This window comes from Castor canadensis, chromosome 3 (assembly GCF_047511655.1).
Source record: "Castor canadensis chromosome 3, mCasCan1.hap1v2, whole genome shotgun sequence".
NCBI classification, from domain to species: Eukaryota; Metazoa; Chordata; class Mammalia; order Rodentia; family Castoridae; genus Castor; species Castor canadensis.
The window spans coordinates 119,675,568-119,696,129 of record NC_133388.1 but is presented as its reverse complement, the minus strand read 5'-3'; the positions used below and the strand labels follow the sequence as shown (position 1 = coordinate 119,696,129).

General features: G+C 37.1%; 1 protein-coding gene across 1 annotated transcript in view; it reads left to right on the top strand.

Annotated features, from left to right (window-relative positions):
* The window catches only part of C3H8orf34 (chromosome 3 C8orf34 homolog), a 408,045-nt gene that overhangs the window by 255,496 nt on the left and 131,987 nt on the right, over positions 1-20,562 (top strand). The window contains 1 exon segment of the mRNA XM_074068561.1: positions 4,803-4,938. Coding sequence (XP_073924662.1) covers positions 4,803-4,938 — 136 coding nt within the window.

The window sequence follows — 20,562 nt, the reverse complement described above, 5'->3', positions numbered from 1 at the left end:
TTACAGTTCACATGGGAAGTGGGTCTTCCCTCCTCTCACAAGTGTCCCCGCTCCTGGTTGCTGGCATGCCCCACTCCCGCCAGAGCCTCTCCGGCCCGCCCAGCTCGTTTATTTACAGTCCCGGGAAGGATTCCCCTCTCCCAATCTTCAGCGCTCAGGGCGCCCCACCCTCTTTCCGGCGTGTCTTAACTGTTCTTATTGCTTAGTACTCAGTTTCTCTTTTTTTCCCGGGTGGAGGTCAGTCTGTCCAGGGGGCTATGCTGCTCTGGCCCAGGCTTGTCTGTGGGGGAACCGCGGTACCGCGAAGCTCACCTGGTCCGCGTCTTCCCAAGCCGTATGGGCGCCGGCCACTGGCGGCCCGGGGGCCTCCTCGGTTCTCCGTTTAAGGTGAAGTGGAGATTCTCTGCGCCGGCTGGAGATGTGGAGGAGTCAAAGTTATGCCTTTTCTCGGTGATTATGCCTGCAAAGTGTGTCTCCAGCGTCTCTCCAAGATTTCACTATAGGAGGGTCGCTTTCTGCTTCCTACCTCTAGCCGCCATCTTGGAATTCTCCTCTCACAGGTTTCTTATCATAGGGATCTGGTGAAGAATGACATTCAGCAGTCAGTGAGCAACTACTTGGATCATCTGAGATTGGTGTAAGAATATGGTTGTATTCTGAGGTAACAATAAGAAGAAGAACAGAATAAAAGAGGAAAAGTACCATTGTGAGTAGACAGAAACCAGGTATCTAAAGAATGTAAGAAGACTAATTAGAATTAAGCAGCTGAAAAATAAAATAGGAATTATTCAGGGGTCTTAATCCAACATTTTGGGCAGAAGCTGTTCACTATCTGAGATTATGCGCTTGCTCTGAGAGTCTTGAATCATTTGTCTATCATAAAAATTTAGCTAATTCTAGAGTATCTCTGAAAATCTTGTTTTATGTGTCCTATTGGAGTAGATCCCAAACTTTATTGATTCTGGTTTACTTCTTTGCTTGTGACACGTGAACCCAAGGATTTATCACAAGGAATTTTAGTTCTCTTCTTTTTGTTAACAATATCTGACAGGTCCCTTCCAAGAAAGTTCAAGATGAGTATTTTTTTTCCTCTGAGGTATTTTTCTAATAGATGAGATTCACTGCTGGCTATTATAAAGGGGCACTGCCTTGTAAGTGCGAAGTCCTAAGGTCAAACTCCAGTGCTGCAAAACAAAGAAAATCAAAACAAAACTACCGAAGAAAATAACTTGGGATACAACCTTACTTGTTGGCAGTAGGACTGGGTCTCTTGAAATATTTTGCCATATTTTTGTTCAAGAGGACAGAACATCCTGTCATATCTAAAATCCTGAAATATATAGGCCTTCCTGTTACCTATTCATAGGGGAATAAACAATTTGTCCTAACGAGTGTATGCCACACTGCTGTAAGGACAGGTGGGAGTACCTTTGATCAAGCAAGTTCAAGGGATTCTAAACATTTTATTCATTTTATTTCAAGGACATAATAATTCTTTACAGAAGAATATAGGTGGTAAAGGGAGCATGGCTTCTGAGTATGGGATAATATTCTTTCATGTTTCTTATAAAGCATGTGCCTTGGTCACTTTATATAAAATTTGTATTCCCAAATTTGAATCACTGTGAATTGAGCAATCATTTACAAACTGTAAAGACAATAGCTTTTTGGCAAGATGTTTCAAGCTATGCTGAATATGTACAACATATTCACATGCCCTGGAAGATGGAAGTGGTATAAAATCCATTGGAACATTTTTAAAAGGCCCTTGAACTTTAGTTCTTGGACATAGCCTACCTTTTTATAATTTTCCCAGAAATATATTGTTGACAAGCGACACATGATCTAAAAATGACCTCACTTGCCTTTTTAAAGTTTCCCCAGTGATGCTGATTTAAGATAATAACCCATTTACTTGTACCATGTTAAGTAATCTCATGAAGATATTTAACTTATATCCATTTAAAACATCTAGTGTCACCTAGCCTAGCAGATCATCCTAATGAAACTAGAATAATATTCTTTTCCATTTTTCTTCTTAGAATCAGGAATTAAATATTTTTTTAATTACTGTGGGAATGTATCCTTTAAGAGGTTTTATTTATTTTTCTGAGGTACTTGGGTTTGAGCTCAGGGTCTCATGCTTGTTAAGCAGGCACTCTACCGCTTGAGCCACTCCACCAACCCTTTTTTGTGTTGGGTTTTTCAAGATAAGGTCTCAAGAACTATTTGCCCAGGTTGACTTTGAACTGTGATTCTCCTGATTTCTGCCTCCTGAGTAGCTAGGGTTACAAGGTGTGAGCCACTGGCACCTGGCTCCTGTCAGAGTTTTGCTAAGAATAGGACTGGAGGTGTGGCTCAAGTGTGCTTTACAAGCACAAAGCCCTGAATTCAAACTCCAGCCCAAAAAATAAAATAAAAAGAATAACCTAGTGACAGCTGCATATTTGGCAATAGGATCTGCTAGAACATTTTCTTTAACTTTCATATTGCTTCTTTTCTCATTGTTGGAATTAAAGACCCTCCGGTGCCAAAAACAGACACAGAAGAGAGAGAGAAAATCTTGACAAGGCAATTTCTTTTGATCAAAAGGGTGCAAGCACACAATCACACCAGCGGAGCAGACACACAGCACAAAATGGCCAAAAGTGGCTCAATTTACATCTCTGATACAGTTGTACCTGCCCCTTACCTGGGATTTGTCCAGGTCAAAGATTCAGAAGCTTTCCTGATTGGCTAAAAGGCTGGGGAATGGGTTAAGGCACAAGATTTGGGGGGCATTTTCATGGGCAATGGAGCTGTACAAAAATCTGGAAAAAGAAACAGGAACCTTTTGAACAATACAAGCCATCCAAGATGCCAGCATGAGGAATTTTAAGCAATCTAAGAGGCAATATATACTTTGATAGACAAGATGGTTTTTCTTACATCATGAGCCTCAATCTTTATGATAACTACCTCTTTATGAAGTAATACACCTAAAATTCTCTTATACATCTTATCTACTTCTAACAGATCTCAGAACAGTTGAGAAAACCTTTGTTTCTAAAGCATCCAAAAGATATATCTTTAAAATATATATATACCTGTACATATATTTACTCTGAAGTCCTTAGCCAGAGAACAAGCCCAAGTAAATGTAATACTTCTGTCATCTGGGCTGCTTTTACCAAAGTAAAAGAACGATCTTCTACAGGTAAGCTTACATTAGCGACAGTGTGAGGGGTAAGGGAAATCCCCCTCCTCTCTAGTTTCTGAAGGTTCATAGAAATGCAGATCAGCAAGAGAAAAAGCGTACAAGTTTATTAATGTGCCTAGAAACAACATGGGATTGTGATTACCCAATCAATAACCCACTGAGAATTTAGTATTTAGTCTACCAAAAGAGAATGATTTACTTCCTAATGTAGAGTATGTCATTAATAATAGATTACATTTTGGCAAAATTGTAATTTGTCTGTTCAAATTATGGCTTTTCTTTGCTAAGGCTGAAAGTAAGTGGAATCCTTTCTACCAGCTTTTATGCTCTTGGAACAAAGAAGTAGGTTATGTGCATATTTTGTCAGAACTGAATCACAAGGGAAATTGAGATCTTTTAAGTCTTGACTGACGACCTGGGAAAAATAGGAGGCGGCTTTAGTGACCTACTGGGGCATGACTGTCCGGGTATATTGTTGTCTTCCCAGGCATAAAGGAGAAATTGAAAGTGAGAAACAGAGAAAGTTTCAGGTATATTCTGATTGGAAGTTTCTGGAAGCTGGAAGCAGGATAATTAGATGTGGAAGATTTATGTAATTAAATTTGGAATATATTGAGCTTTATCTATTTGGCTCTGATTTGGAGGCAAAGGCAAAATTCAGGGAAGCTGGCAATCGTGGACCAGAGTCTGACCATTTGGGACTGATTGCTGCAAAGGTGATGTCTTTTCTGGATGGATAAAGCAGAGGATCTGGATCTGTGTTCTACCATCATATATGTTCTACCCATTGTCTCTTTATATCTTCATTCTCTCACTGAAACTGCACCTAACTGCTTTTGCTGAAAAGCTCTGACCCTTTACTTGCACCCGTGAATTTAGTAAAAGCACCCCACCTCCATTTTGTATTTGTCTTTGCTCTCAGCTGTTTTCTCTGCAGTCATGTTGCAGTCACCTTGGAATCCAGCAGGGACAGGATTTATTGATAACATGCTTACAAAGAAGAATGGAAAAAAACTGGCCCAAGAAAAGAAACAACAGAACCTCCTCAGGACAGCCATAACAGCTTCTCTGGAACTCCTCCCCAAACAAACTGAGATAATGATCCAGCACAACACCCCTGTGAACAGGACTGTTTAATAACTGTGCACTTCTCTTGCTCTGTTCCCAGTTCCCTGTCTACTTAAACCTAAAGCTTATCTCTATCCCAGAGATGATGGGCTGAAATGCTTACTTTGCCTCTTCCCACAGCATGTCCTGGGTGGTGTAATATATCCCCTTTCTCTGCCCTTCACCATTGCTATTTCTTTATTTGCTGTATAGGGTGAGTGGCCAGAATTGACCGTGGAATCCCAGGAGTATGGGCCTGGGGTCTAAAAGTCTGGTTTCATCACCTTTTTGTTTCCGATAGATCTCGTATAACTTGTTTCCAATTACATCTACGAATGATTTGAAAAATAATGCATGAGGTTACATTTTTTTCAAAAGGGATAAATAAAATAATGTTTTGCCTAACAGACAACTGGCAGACACCTGCATACATGCATGTTTCTACTTTATTCTACTAGACTTAATTTTCTCTCTGTAATTGTTTGTGTTGTTGCAGAGGATCTTGATGATTTAAGGATGGAGGGAGTAACAACCTTGGTACCTTCTGGGAGCAAATTTAACCAAGGCCGTTCTACTCACCCTGCTGAGCCTCAGGCCAAGGTCACACTGAATATCTGTTCAAGGTGTGCCAGGTAAAACACATAATAGGTATAGTATATGTAAACATGATCTTGATTTTTAAAATCTAAGCTTTTAATGCAGCGTGTACTCCTCAAGGTTAAGAAAACTTTATTCTTCTAATTGTCCTTTGTGCTAACATTGGCAAGGGAGTTAGTTCTGCAGTTTATCCTTGGTGCCCAGTGCCCTCAGACCAATAATGAATCAAAGAGCTTAGGTCGTCTTCACTTCTCAGCTTGAAACTACTTTGAGTCTTTCTTTCTCTGAATTTCCTTTGCTGTCTGCCCTTCTTGTTCCCTCTCACAGGAAGATTCAAGGGGCTCTGAATATTCAAAGCCAATTTTAAAGCACCTGCACTTAAAAAAAAAAAAGTTGCCCAGGTAGAGTTTAGGATCCAATATTATTGACCTTTTAACCTGCCCCTTACCCTGTACACCTCCTGGAAAGAATTTAATCAGCTTGATGCTTTTCGGTTTTGGCAGCTGGAAGCAATCTTTGCATATACTGCCTGTGGCCGAGAAGTAGCTGTGGTTATTGCCAAGTCAGCTCCCAGTGCTGGTCTAGCAGAAACCCACCAAATAGCTAGAATTCATTCTTTTGTAGGAACTAAATCTCATTTGCAAAGAGGCTTTTAAGTCTGTTTAAATGATAAAACAAGCCTTCTAACCCTTATGTAAATGGTTCAGATTAGCCAGAACAAAGTGCTGGCTGGCCAGTTTTATCTCCCTTTCTTTATGTCTAGCTGTTCTATTGTGCTGTTTAAGAGGGGATTAGCTCCTTGGATATAGGGAGGGGGAAGTGTAGGAAAATCAAATCAGATTTTTGTAGCTTTTCCTTTTTTGCTTTACTCCTTTGGAATTTTTATTTTAATTATCACCAGCTTAGAAAAATAGGAAAGCTCTCAGGAAATCAAGGGATGTTGTTTGAGGTCATTAAGAGAAATGCCATAGCACAGTGAAAACACCAAGGGAAACTTTGCCTCAGACAAGTAAGATGTAGTGTATTGGCCTTTTTAAATTGGGATTGTGAAGGAAAGTTCTAGTATTTATGACATTTAGGCATCCCGAGTGTACGAGGTCATCTGTGGAAGAGTTAATTGGGCATTTTGCTTTAAAGTTTATAGTATATTTGTACATTTACAATGTGGCTGCAGAGCTGTTGATGCTTGGTCTTCTATATCATCTATAGAAAAGCGGGATATGAGGTGTTTGTTCTCAGAAAGGAAAAACTATCAAAATATTTTTCTAAACTATTAAGGTTTGAATTGATAAAGAACATACTTCGCCCTAAATTATCATTTCATTTCCCAAGGATAGAGTTAGATCATACATCACAAGGAATCTACATTTAAGGTGAGTTCTTAGCTGAATTTATTGAAGAAATACTGAACCAAGTAATAATTGGTTCCATTCATTGCATTCTCGCCAATCATTACATACTAGTCCAAGCACATTGCATGTGTAAACTCATTTAATTCTCAGCTAATTCTGGTTGTTAATGAGTATGATTATTCCCTTTTTATAGATTCAGTAACTGAATTGGTTAAATAACTTGTTAAATTAACACAACCAGTAACTAGTAAAACAGTTTTAGACCCAGGCAGTATAGATTGACAGGCTATTAGTCGTTTTGTTTTATTGTTAAGCACCACCATTGTCTGAAGATAGAGGCCCAAAATAGATAAAACAAAACAAAAACAAACAATGAGATGGAGATTTAGGTGTTTGAAATGATTGGAAGTTCATTAGTTGTACTGATGGAGAATAAGGCAAAGTACTTTCAAAAGAAAAAGAGAACAATGTTGACTTAGAGAAGTGTGAGATACAGTATGAAGAAGACTGGGCTACTCATTTTATTCTCTGGTTATTTGCTTGTTTGTTTTGTTTTGCTTTTTTTGTGGTACTGGGGTTTGAATACAAGGCCTCATGCTTGCTAAGTGGCACTCTACCACTTCAGCCATGCCCTCAGCCCAATGCTGCTCACTCCAGAGCAACTACTTTAGCAAGAACTTAGAGTAAAAGAAAAAACTAATATTGATTAAGAAGACCTGTAAATAATCTGAGATTTTACAATATTTGCAATCTAATATGTTAGTCTGCTACTATTTTAGGCATGCTATCAGAAGGCATGAAATTCTTGGGGAAGAGATCATGGACTTAATTACTTATAATAATTTTAGCAGCATTACTGATTCCTTGTGCCACAATTTTCACAGAGTGACACAAATAGTGTAGTAGGTTGCATTATGTGAGAGGAGTTGAGGAAAACCGAATGTTTTGTAATAGGAAGTTAGCAGGCCTGGCTGTTGCTGGAGTGGGGCTTCCATATCTGTCTTCCAAAGTTATTTGTTACACATTTTTGAACAGATTATGTACAACAAAGACTGTTGATGTCTCCAACCATGAGAGACTCATGGAGACTTGTGTCCCAGTACTAGTTTAGGTGGATTACTTTTGTAGTGCCTTCGGGTGGTTATCAGTGCTTTCCATTTTTAATTCTCCAATCTCATTTTATGTCACTGCTTCACTTCTTTTGCTTGCAAATAGGCATAGGTAAATAGAATGTGAGAATTGTACCCGTTAAACCAGGACTGAGAATTATCAAAGGCTGAAGTTGTAAGCTGGAGGACTATGGGAGTGTCCAAAATGTTTGTTTGTCCACATAATGTTTTAAAATACCAGGATTCATGTCTTAGTACATTTGGGTCTTTATTTTAAAGTGTTATAACTCAGTAGCATATAAATGACAAACACATTTCTCACAGTATGGAGACTGAGAAGTCCAAGATCAAGGGACTGGCAGATTTTAGTGTCTGGTGAGGGCTTCCTCGTAGATGGCTTTCTTCTCACTGTATCCTCACTAGATGAGAGGTAGGATGAACTTTGAGCTTTTTGGAGTTCCTTTTTTTTGTTGTTGCTTTTTCCCTTCAGTGCTGGGTATCAAACCTAGGATCAAATTCATGCAGAGCATGTGCTCTATCACTGAATTCCACCCCCAGCCCTCCAGTCTCTTTTAAAAAGTCATAAACCCATTCATGGAGGCTCCTCCCTCATGACCTAATTACCTCCCCAAAGCTCTGCCTCCTAATACCTCCATATCAGGGGTTGGGTTTCAACATATGGATTTCAACATTTGCAAGATAACAACTGGTTACCAATTTCACATAAAAATTTGGGATTTAAATTTTTAAATTTAGATTTTAAATCTTTGTTTAAAAATCAGTACAACTGATAACATTGGGGGCACATTCTGGAATGACTTTGCAATAGCAGGTTTCCCCCTCTAGACTCTGAGGTTGGTGGTGATGCTCCAGTGTCCCTTAGCTTGTCTGGCCAGCTTCACTCTAAAGACTGGAGGCTCTCAATTGTAATCTGTAATTTGTAGACATGCTCTACTGAAGAGGGAAGACTTTTCTTCTATTATCTGAGGGTTCAATAACTGAGTCTGGGAAATAAAGTGATGATAGGCAGATTAGCAGAACAAAAGATATATAAATTTATTATGTGCCCAAAGGCATCACAGGAAAGAAAACCCAGTCAGATTTAGGAGCCTAAATCTTCTTCATAGGAGAGAGGAATGGAGGCCATTTAGAGGAGAGGAAATGACTTTGGAAAAGAGGAATGGCTCAGATCATGATAACCCTGAGTTATGATGAGCTGCTGTGGAAGCACTTTGAACTATAGGAGGTAGGGGGACTTGAGAGCAAGGTCTTCTGATTTTTTGTCCTCCTATCTCCTACCTCTGTTTTTCCCTTGAAGCTAGTCATAGAAATCAGAATTCCTTTTCCTAGTCTTTGATCTCCATTTCTGAAGTCTCCTGTCACACATAAAACTTTAAGTAAATTTGACTTAAATAAATTTGCTTTTCTCTAATTACCCTGTCTCTCATTATAACAGTGTTTTCCATGATCTGTATAATAGTGAGGAAAGGTATCACATTTTTCTGCCCCTATGGGATCATAGTGTCTGGAATTGGATTAGTATATATGCCTGGAACTTTACTGTACTTATCAAGCTGAGGGCATCCAGCTTCAGGCCCCAGAACTCTTCTTTAAAAATATTTAATTTCAATACATATCCTCATATCCTCTACCATCACAGGTGTTGTGGATTATGATATTTTTGATGCTCTATCATTCTCGTTTCCTTTCCCTCCTTCCCTGAGCTCCATAGTGTAGCTCCACTATTACGAACATGCTCTGTATATATCTTTGCATATGATCATGCTTGTTTTCGTGTATCTGTTTATCTTTTGGATCTATCTTCCACATATGAGAGAAAACAGACAATCATTATCCTTCCAACCATAGCTTGGCCATTATGAACTGTGCTGCTAGAAAGATCAGTGTGCAAGTGTCTCCACTGTATCCTGACTTACGTTCTTTCAGATAGATGCCCAGGAGTGGTATCACTGGATCAAATGGCAGTTCTGTATTTAGCTTTTTGAGGAATCTCCATACTGCCTTCTATAATGTTTGCAGTAATTTGCATTCTCACCAATAGTATATGAGGACTCCTGTTTTACCACATTCTTGCCAGTATTTATTGCTGTTTTTGCTCTTAAAGATAGCCATTCTAACTGGGGTGAGATGAAATCTTAGTGTAGTTTTGATTTGCATTTCTTTTATAGCCAAGGAATTTGAACATTTCTTCATGTATTTATTGACCATTTGTATCTCTTCCTTTGAAAATTTCCTATTTTATTCATGTGCCCATTTTTTCATTGGAATGTTGATTCTTTTGGGGTTGTTTTTTGAGTTCCCTATAGATTCTGGATATTAGTTCCTTATTGGATGAATAGCAGGCAAAGATTTTCTCCCATTCTGTGGGCTATCACTTGAGTCTAATGACTATTTCTTTTGCTGTGCAGAAGCTTTTTAGTTTGAAGCAGGCCTGTTTGTTCCTGCTTTCTCTTAGATGCTGAGCCTTTTGAGTTCTGTTTAGGAAGTTCTTCCCTATGCCTATATGTTCCAGTGTATTTCCTATTACTTCCTGTAGTTGTTTCAAAGTTTCAAGCCTTATATTAAGGTCTTTTATCCACTATGAGTTGATGTGGTTAATGTGCAAGTAGAGGATATAAAGATGTGTATTGAAAGCTGTTGAAAAATGGGGGTGGGTGGGAGGAAAAGGGTAAGGGAGAGTAATGGAAGGGGTTGAACTGACCACAGTAAAGTATACTCACAGCAAGGGTACATCAAGAAACCCCTTTGAACATTGACTTAGAAATTAATAACAAAGACAGGACTGTAAAATAGGTACTTGTATGAAGGGAGAAGGTGAATGAAGGAGATTAAGGTGAGGGAATATGGTTGATGGACTTCATATACTTACACAAAATAGAACAATGAAACTTCTGACAGTTGGTTTAAGTGAGGTGAGAGGGGTTGAGGGGTAGAGATGGTAGAGATGATCTAACCAATGTACGATGTAAACCTATTCAGAATTGTCACAATGAATCTTCCCTGTACAACAAATATATCCTAATAAAGAAATAAAACATTTAATTTATTTAGTTTTAAATGATAAATAATTATGATGATAAATATTATATGTTTGGGTACAAAATGATATTTTGACAAATGCTAATATTATGAAATGATTAAATCAATTAAAAAGTCCATCACCAATCATTCTTATCTATTTTTGTGTTATCTACTCTTTTACTTATTTCCAGATATGTAATGTATTATTTTATTATACTCACCATTTTTTTACAGTATCATTAAAACATTCCTTCTAACTGAAATGTTGTGCCCTTTGAAAAATATGTCTTTTCCTTATGCACGCCCCACTGCCAACCTCTGATAACTATCATTCTCTCTGTGTCTATGAGTCCTACTTTTTTAACATTCCACACAGAAGTGAGGTCATGCAGTATTTGTCTTTCTGTGTCTGGCTTATTTTACTTAGGATAATGGCCTTCAGGTTCATCTATGTTGTTGGAAATGACAAGATTATATTCTTTCTTAAATCTGAATCATATCATATATATATATATACATACAGACCAACACCTAGGCTGCATCTAGATCTTGGCAGTTGTGAACAGTGATGTTTTTGGCATCATGACTTTAGTTCTAAAGATTTTGCACAGCAAAGGAAACAATAGACTGAAGAGACAATCCATAGACTCAGAGAAAATATTGGTAAACCATACATTTACCATGGGGCTAATATCCAAAAATACATAAGGAACTCAAACGACCTAATAACAAGAAAACAAAGAACCCAAGTGTGTGTTTTTTTGGAAGTACTGGAAATTTGAACTCAGGGCCTCACACTTGCTAGAAAAGTGCTCTACCAGTTGAGCCACTTTGCCTGCCAGCCCTTTTTTGTGTTGGCTAGTTTTGAGATAGGAATTTGCTTTGTGCCCAGGGCTAACCTGGACTGTTATCCTCATATTTATGATTCCTCCATGTAGCTGCAGTGACAGGTACATGCTATTGCACCCAGTCATTGGTTGAGATGGGGTCTCCAAACTGCAATCCTCCTGATCTCTACTTCTGGAATAGCTGGGATTACAGGCTTGAGCCACTGTGCCTGACCTAAAGAACCCAATTTAAAAATTGGCAATGAACCTACATAGGCATTTCTGAAAAGAAGGCATGTAAAGGGCTATAAGATATATAGAAAAAAACTTCACTATTGCTAATCATCAAGGAAACACAAATTAAAACCACAGTGAGCTATCCTCTCACTCCTGTTAGTGTGAGTGCTGGTGAGAACATGAAGAAAAGGAATCTGTGTAGCCTTGTTGGCAAAAAATTAAATTAATCCATTCTATATTGAAAACACTATGGAAGTTCCTCAGAAAACTAAAACTAGAAACACCATATCATCTAGCAATCCCAATTCTGGGTATATAACCAAAATAATTGAAGTCATTATGTCAAAGATGTCTGTGCAGAACTCTTCTCATTCAAAACCCAATTGGAAGATATGATCAGTGATGAGGCTGATGTACACTAATACCATCCATTGACTTTAGGATGTGAGACATACAGAGCCACTGGAGGTACTAATACTTTTCAAGACATTGAGATGATCATAAGGGAAAGAAGCCAGTATAAAACAATTCTCAGTATAGACAACATTCTTTATAGGTTATAACAGTGTCCTTATAATTAGTGATATTATTGTTTTAAGGTAGTTTTTAATCAAGTTTCTGGGTGTCTTGGCTTACTTTTACATCAATACAACTCACATTGTCATATCAACTAAAAGTAAACTTCTGCCAGGTCAATCTTGCCAATTGTCAGTAATTACCAGCAAAACTCCAGTGGTTTAAATAAATAGTGGCTTTCAAATTTTTGAGTTGCACTTTAAAATTCCCCACTGAGTCTCTTGAATTTTTGTTTTAATATAACAGTTAAGATGCCATCATAAACCAAAATGCTGATACCAAGGCACCAAATTACAGTTTCACTGATGCTTCTAAGCTATTTTTCTCAAAAGACCACCCATCGATTCTACCCACTGCCATTCTTAGGAGTTAACTCTTGTTTTTGTGAACTCATGCCAGGGCATTCCGGGTAGTAAGATGCTATTTGCTTTTGATGGTGCAAGTGTTTGCATTCCTTCATGCTTAACATCAACAGTGCACTAAAAAGCAGATGGGGAGCTGAAAGCCATTTTAAAAGAAATGGGATTACAGAGAACATATAGTACTACTGGCTCAAAAATTATAGAATGAGAATCTAAGCAGAACATTTTTTTCCAAATAGCCTGCTGGTCTTTTACAGTCATCCAACCAAAAATTCATAATCATTTCTCTTTAATATTATGGTATTATACTTTTGAGTGTAATTATAAGTTGACTTGATAAAGCAGAAAAAGATCATTGTACAGCATGCTGAAGAAAAGATAAATGTCAAATCTTGTAAGTGTAAACTAATTTCCAACTGTCCATGTTAGGATTTATCAGTTGATTAAAAATACCTACATAATTAATTATATGTTATATTCAGTTCACTTTTGTGTACATTTTTTCCCAACTATAAGATTTAAATTCAGTAAATTTTCAATGAAAGGAATAGTGAGTCAAACAGACATGAAGAAAAATAGTTAAGAACAAAAAAGAACTATTATCCCCAGTTTAAAGAGTAAAAGATTCCATTTGAGACATGTAGACATTACCATTATTCAAGAGGCAGAAATATGGAATTTGAATCAAAGTGCATTTATCTACCACAAACTCTGTGTCACACACTGTGATATGCTCTAAAAATAAAGATTAGTACTCTTGACCATCAGGAACTTATCCTCAAGCTGGAAATAGTCATCTAAACAAATAATAAACGAGACCTGAAATGTCAGATGGTATGTTCGTTAGCTTGCCATCACTATAACAAAACGTCAGAAACTTATGAAGAGAAAATGTTTGTTTTGACTGTCAGTTTTGGAGCCATTGGCTCTATGGCTTTGGGCCTATATGGCAGGAGTGGGTGGGGGAGCAAAACTGCTCACTCCATGACCCGGGAAGTAAAAAAAAAAAAAAAAAAAGAGGAAGGTAACTGGGTCTCACTAATCCCTTCAAGACCATACTCACAATGACCTAAGGACCTTCCATTTAAGCTTTACATTTTAAAGGCTTTACCACTTCTCAGTAGCTCCACCTTGGGGACCAGGCATTTAACACATGGGCCTTTGGGGGACATTCAAGATCCAAGTTGTGGCAGGCAGTGATAGTGCTATGAACAAAAATACACCATGGTGGGATGGCTAGGTTATGCTGGATGTGATTGATTGCAATTTTATGGAGGCTGTCTTTATGGAAAAAAGTCCACATTCTCAGGAAATATTGTATGGCTTTCATTGTTCATTTAAGATCTATGTGAAGGAAGGAATGAGACCAACAAATACCAGCCAGAAACAAAGAAACACTTTACTTCAATTCTTAAATCAGTTTCATGGTTCCTTTTATTTATAAGTCAATGCAAGATGCTCCCTAACTCTAGGAACTATTTTTGATTCATGATAGAGAAAGGTCTTTGTATGCATTATGTTCTCTCTTCTCTCTCTCTGTCTCTCTCTGTCTCTCTCTCTCTCTCTCTCTCTCTCTCTCTCACACACACACACACACACACACACACACAAAACCTAAAAAACTTTTCTAGTTATATGGCCAAAAAAAAAAAAAGTGGAGTTTTACAAAAAAACTTACTTTGATCATTGAACAGTTTTGGAAAATCATATAACCTGTGTAAACCTCAATTTCCTATTTGAACATGGTTATAGCATTTTATTTCTATGAAGTTGTAATGGAATGGAGTGGTTATTTCAGTTTCTAACACAGAATCTACTGTAGTTCAAGGGGAAAAAATCATATACATTTCAAAAGATATCAAGTATACATTTAAAACCCAGGGAAGTCATAGCACATGCTAAGAAAGACAAAAGGTGTATTAAGTTGAAAGACTGTGAAAAGTTCATGAAGATATTGGAGTAAAATATTAAGGGTAATTCTGGTTGATTTTAAGAAAAATAAATAGAAGTATTTTCATTATAGATATAGGCTGATTTCCTTATCAATCTCTGTGTTATTAATGTCTCTCTCTCTCTCTCTCTCATAAACACTGTTCTCAGGATTGTGATATAAGAGGCACCTGAAAGAAATAATGTGAAAGGTAGAGAAAGACCATCTTTGCTAAGTAGCATCAACCTCAAACAGTATCAAGAAAAGTCTGGGAATTCAACAGTCAGTACTAGCCTACTGTGTTTCTTGATTATACTGCTAGGACTAGGGTTAATTTTTTCTGCATCTTCATTTAGTTTTTCAAGACTTTGTTGTAGTCCTCATTCAAAGTAACGCCATTTGTTTTTCTAGGCTTTCTGGTCTATATGAAGTACCTGTGACTTGGGGCAAGTCTAAGGCCACCCAGAGAATAAGTGTCCTACAACTAGAGATTATATTGCCTAGAAAAGGTCAATGCTGTCAATTTTCAGTTGGGTGAAGAATCCTACCATTCCAGTGAGGTACTAAATGGTACCCGTGGCTGGCTTCCCTGTATTATGATAGACACACAGGGCAGTACATGTAATAGGAAATAATCATATTGCTCAATTCAGGAACAATAAAGTTATTCCAGCATGCCTTCTTTATCCAATATATCCCTGAGTGAGATGCCTACACCAAGAAAGGGAAGAGGGACAGCAATTTATTCCTATTTCTTTGTCAGTTGATAGACATTTAGGTCATTTCTGCTTTTGGGTCACTATAAGTTATGCTTATTGTTCATATCTATATCTTTTTTTGGAGAAAGATTTATTCTGTTTTTTACTCACTTTAAAAAAATTTGGCTATTTGACTATTATTGAATTGTAAGAATTCCTTATATATCATAGATACTGGATCATTATCAGCTATATGATTTGTACATATTTTCTTCTATACTGTGGGATTTATTTTTACTTTTCTGATGGTGTCCTTTAAGGCACACTTTTTTTTTTAACAAAGTACAGCTTACTATTTTTTTCTGTTGTCTCTTAGTTATTTGGTGTCATATGTCAGTAGCAACTGCCTAATATAAGGTCCTGAAAACTAATGCTATGTTAACTTCTAATGGTTTGTAGTTTTTCTTTTTCTTTTCCTTTTCTTTTTTTCAGTGCTGCAGTTTGAGCCCAGGGTTTTGTTACATCCTCAGCCCAGGATTTTGCAGTCTTAGCACTTATATTCAGCTCTACGATCCATTCTGGGTTAATTTTTTGTATTTGGTGTGAGGTACAGATCTTCCTTCCTTCCTTCCTTCCCAACTTTCTCCCTTTCTCTATCTTTCTTTCTTTCTTTTGCACATAGCTATCCAGCCTCAGCATTATTTATTGAATAGATCATTCTGCCAATTCTAAAATCTTACTTTTGAATGTAAGAGATTTCAGCCTTATCTTATGCCTGTATCACCAGACTTGGTACCAGACATTTCCTTTTCCAGAATATTTATACTGGAGAACAGAATCTACTCTCTATGGTGTGTTGTGGGAGTGGCATTGCTTTTGGTCATGTTAGTGAAAAAGATTAGGACAAAAAGGTAGTTTGCTAAATATGATTGTAGGACATAAATGGATATTGATTTTTCTAAGTCCCATTATGACAGTATTGTGTTCCTACTTAAATCTGTGGTTCTACAATAGAAAATTATTTCCTTTTATATTAAAAATCTTTATTCTGACAAGATGTACAATTATTTACTTGCCTTACTGATAACCCAAGAAAATTATGCCATAGGTAAACTACAGGGTACCCTAAAATTCATAGTGCAGTTTAATATTATTAAATTCCAAAACAGAAATAAAGTTTTTGGAATGCTTTGTATGTAGTTATGACAACAATAAAACTGCTGAATTAATTATAAAAAGTTCATGTGATTCTTAGGTTTGATTTCTTTTTTTCTGTTTTTTTAATGGTGGGCCTGGGGTTTGAACTCAGGGCTTCATATTTGCAAAGCAGGCATTCTACCACTTGAAACACCATGTGGTTCCTTTGTGTTTAGGTTACATTGGTTTCTTCAAACATTTATAAACAAATTACTTATAGAGTCATTCATAATTGCCATAATATTCTCTGTGGCGATATAATTTGTACACTGACCTGATGAATAATTGTTTCCATCTTTTCAGCTCACCTTTGGTTAGAGACCATTGCTGAATGTTCTAATATTCCCCAAATCTGCTTTTAGCTCCCATGTTAGTTTTCAACTGTTGCAACAAAGTACCACAGACTGGGTATCTAAAAAACAGCAGAAATTTATTTCTCACACATCTGGAAACTAGAAACCAGAGGTCAGGGTGCTACTGAAAATCCCGGAGACAGAAATCAGTAGGAAGAAATTAATTTATTCAGGGGTACAAAGGGCTTTTTATGGGAAACAATGGGTTACAATGAAACACTGGCCAGGAACTTGCTTTGCTGGACGGGGTCTTCGTCTTCCAGAGGTTTTTCTTTTCAGGTGGGAACCACATAATGGACATTATTTTCCTGCAGTTAGTCAACCAGAACTTGAGGCAGGGCCTGTTTTCAACAAAAAGGATTATGGAGGGGAAAAAGGAAGAGTTTCCAATGAATCCCTTTGCAAGATGCCAGCACAGTCTGACCCTGGTGAGGGCCCTCTTCCATGTTGCTGACTTCTCAGTGTATCTTATGTGTTCACATGCTGGAAAGAGATGTAGCTACCTCTCTGGTCTCCTCTTCCAAGCATACTGTCTTATCTACTTTCTGTGCTTTAACAGAAAACCTGAGACTGGGAAATAAATAAAGAAAAACAGCTTCTAATGCATATCAAATCTTTTATTTTTTCCACAGGAAGATAAATAAGAAATACCTTGATTTCTACATGATCTCTAGATTTTTATATAACCAGAAAATGATAACATTTATTCAAATATTTGAAGTCATTTTTTTTTCTTCTTTTTTTCAGTGCTAGGGATCAAATCCAGGGCCTTGTACATGCTAGGCAAGTGTGGTACCACTGACCTACATCCCCTCCCCAGTCAACAACTGGAGCTGTAACTGAAAGATACTTTTGGCTTGTCTATCAAAATTTATACTTTGTTTTATAAAGTTAATATAAATTTGATTACCTCAATGTCAGTTAAGAATGTAACATAATATATAAGTAGAATTTTTAGACTAGAATGAAACTACATTTTTGAAAGGTAATGAGAAAATGTCTTATCTGTGATACATATAGACTGTACCTATGTAAGTTTGCCTGGAAAATGTCCCAGTATTTCATCTCCAGGTTATTTGGATTTTGTAGAAGCATTTATAAAGTACATTCATGTTTATATTTATTACACATTTTAGTTGTAACACATTTCATTCAAAACCCATATTTTGTATTATTATATTTATAGGAAACATTGGCTTTACATTTCAGTGCAGAAATCATATATATATTCTTGCATTGAAATATGATGTGACCTCAATTCCCAGTACTAAATTCAATAATAACTGTACCAGCCACTATAAAGTAAAATATGTAATTATTTTCCTAAAACTAAAGTAAGTCAACAATTCATTCAATGCCATTAATGAATAATTGTGTTTTTTTCCTATTGTAAATGAGAAAGCACTTAAAACAAATATCTTGACTTTGAATACGTGGAGGAAGGAAAACCCCACAACAATAACAAGATTTGAAATTCAGTGTTTATAGACAAGAAGGAATTCATCTTAGTTCCATCTTTGCAGAATCTAAGCATTGACAATTATGCAAAATGTTGATCCTAAGGGTCCTAAAATTTAGACCCATTGTGCCAATAGTTAGACAATACTCATCTGGCGCTTCCACTAAGTGGGAATTTAAGAGCTAAAAGGGAATTTGAGTTTTCAGAGAGAAAAGGAATATTTCCTATAAAAGAAAAACAATTGCATCTATACTGTTGAGTCTTATCAGCAACAATGGTGGCAAAACACCAAGGAGTAAAATCTTCAAGTGGAATGAACCCACAATGACTGGCTAACCCATTATTCAGATGGGAGGGAGAACTCAAGACATTTTCAGACACATGAAATCTAAACATTTACTACCCACAGAATCTGAAGAAACTGCTGACTTGTGTATGTATTATTGCAAGAACAAAAGTAAATTGCAAGAAAAATATGGGTTTTTTAGAAGAATTTGTTTTTTAAATGGCAAAATCTCTAAACTTCCTGCGATCCAAAGAAAAGTGCATTGCTATTATTGTCATGAAAAAAGCCGATGGGGTGGGAGAAGGACCAGTAAGTTGGATAACCTGGTCAAAGTCCCATGCTTGCCATAAAGAAGAAAGTTGCTGGAAGTAGATGAATAAAATCAAGAAATAAATAAAAATTTGAGACCACAATAAAAAATTTCAAACCATCAATGTATACATGGGCTCCCAGCATAAAATAATGCCCAACCTTCACAATTCACCACAATTTTTTCCTTCTTGTCCTCCTTTTCCTACATTAGGCATATCTCTTGGATAAATAGCAGAGATTGTATCTTTTTAAATTTCTTGATCTTAATTTTGAGTAACCAATTTGTTTATATCAAATTTTGATTACATAACACTAAATTCTGGGGGTTTTTTGTTTAATTTTGTTTTTGGTGGGACTGGAGTTTGAACTCAAGTCTTTGCACTTATAAAGCAGGGGCTCTACCACTTGAGCCACACCTCTAGTTCATTTTTGCTCTGGTTATTTTGGAGATGTGATCTTGGGAACTATTTCCCCAGGCTGTCTTCTAACTGTGAGCCTTCTCATCGCAGCCACCCAAGAAGCTAGTATTACAGGTGTGAGCCGCTGGTGCCTGGCTCACTATGTCATTAAGTCATGTAGACTCTTTTTGTTTTTAAAAGAAAAAAAAAGTCTGTTTCTATGTTGGATTTTTTTTTTTTTTTTGTGGTGGCACTGGGGTTTGAGGTCAGGGCCTCATGCTTGCTAGGAAGGCACTCTACTGCTTGAGTTACTCCACCGGCCCTTTTTTGTGATGGGTTCTTTCAAGATAGGGTCTCAAGAACTGTTTGTCCAGGGCTGGCTTCAAATCGCCATCCTCCTGATCTCTGCTTCCAGAGTAGCTAGGATTATAGGTGTAAGCCACCTGCACCAGGATCTATCTTTGATATTCTTAAATACATTTCAGTACAGTCTTTCTTAAAGCTGTCTCACCTATTATGACTTACTTACAGGTGCAATCTTACCATTCAATTTTTAGTTGATTAATTCTTTTTCATGGCATATATTTCATGTTCTTTATAATATCTGTGCACTCATTTGACAGGACAGCCTTCTCTGTTCTTCTTCCTCCCTTTCTTTGTCACCTCTCTGTCTGATGGCTTTTCACTTTCCTTCTCCCTTCCCTCCTTGAAGTGTCCAGGGCAATTCTAGATCTCATATTGGAGACTCAGAGCTCCCAGCCAGAAGATGGTTTGGTTGGATTTTGAGTTGATGGCTATATCTGAGTCTCTGAGCCATGGACCTGCAAGGTTGTCTTCTCACCCAGCCTTGGTGAGATATCTCATTTAGCCTCATCTCACAGTGAACCTGGTTTCAAGAATAGACTGTTTTACTTCCCTTTCCAATCTCTTCTACCTCCATTTGGTGCTGGGAGTCCAATGGGATGCGGTGTTTTTAGTGTCCTGTTAATCAGTTTTGGTTTCATTTCATCCAGTCCATGATGGTGTTTTATCTTATATTGAGCATGGTTGTGCATTTACAGTTTGTTTTAGAGTGGATTTTATGTTTATTTCTTACTCCTCTGTGTGTGTGTCACAGCAAATTTCTATATGAATTTGCTCTAGTATCTTGATTTGAAGTCACCTCATTGATTAAATACTTCAGTATCCACAGACACAGCTATTCATAAGAATGGATGACTTCGGTCACCAGATAAATATGCTGAAAATCAAGATTTTCTGGGAAGAAGCAGTAATGAAGAGGGTATCTTTCACATGACTTTATACCTCATTACTTTCCTATTATATTTTTAAGAAAAATATTGTCTAGCTGTACCAGACCTGAACTATCATGTTATAAGACTATGAAACCTTGGTGAAATTTGCTTTAGCTAATGAAGGTTTAAGATAAGGACATTTGGGAAGAAATAAAATATTTCAGTCTTACTGAGAACTGGAATATTTCTAGTGGCTCTTTGGGATACATCAGTACCTATTAGCCTA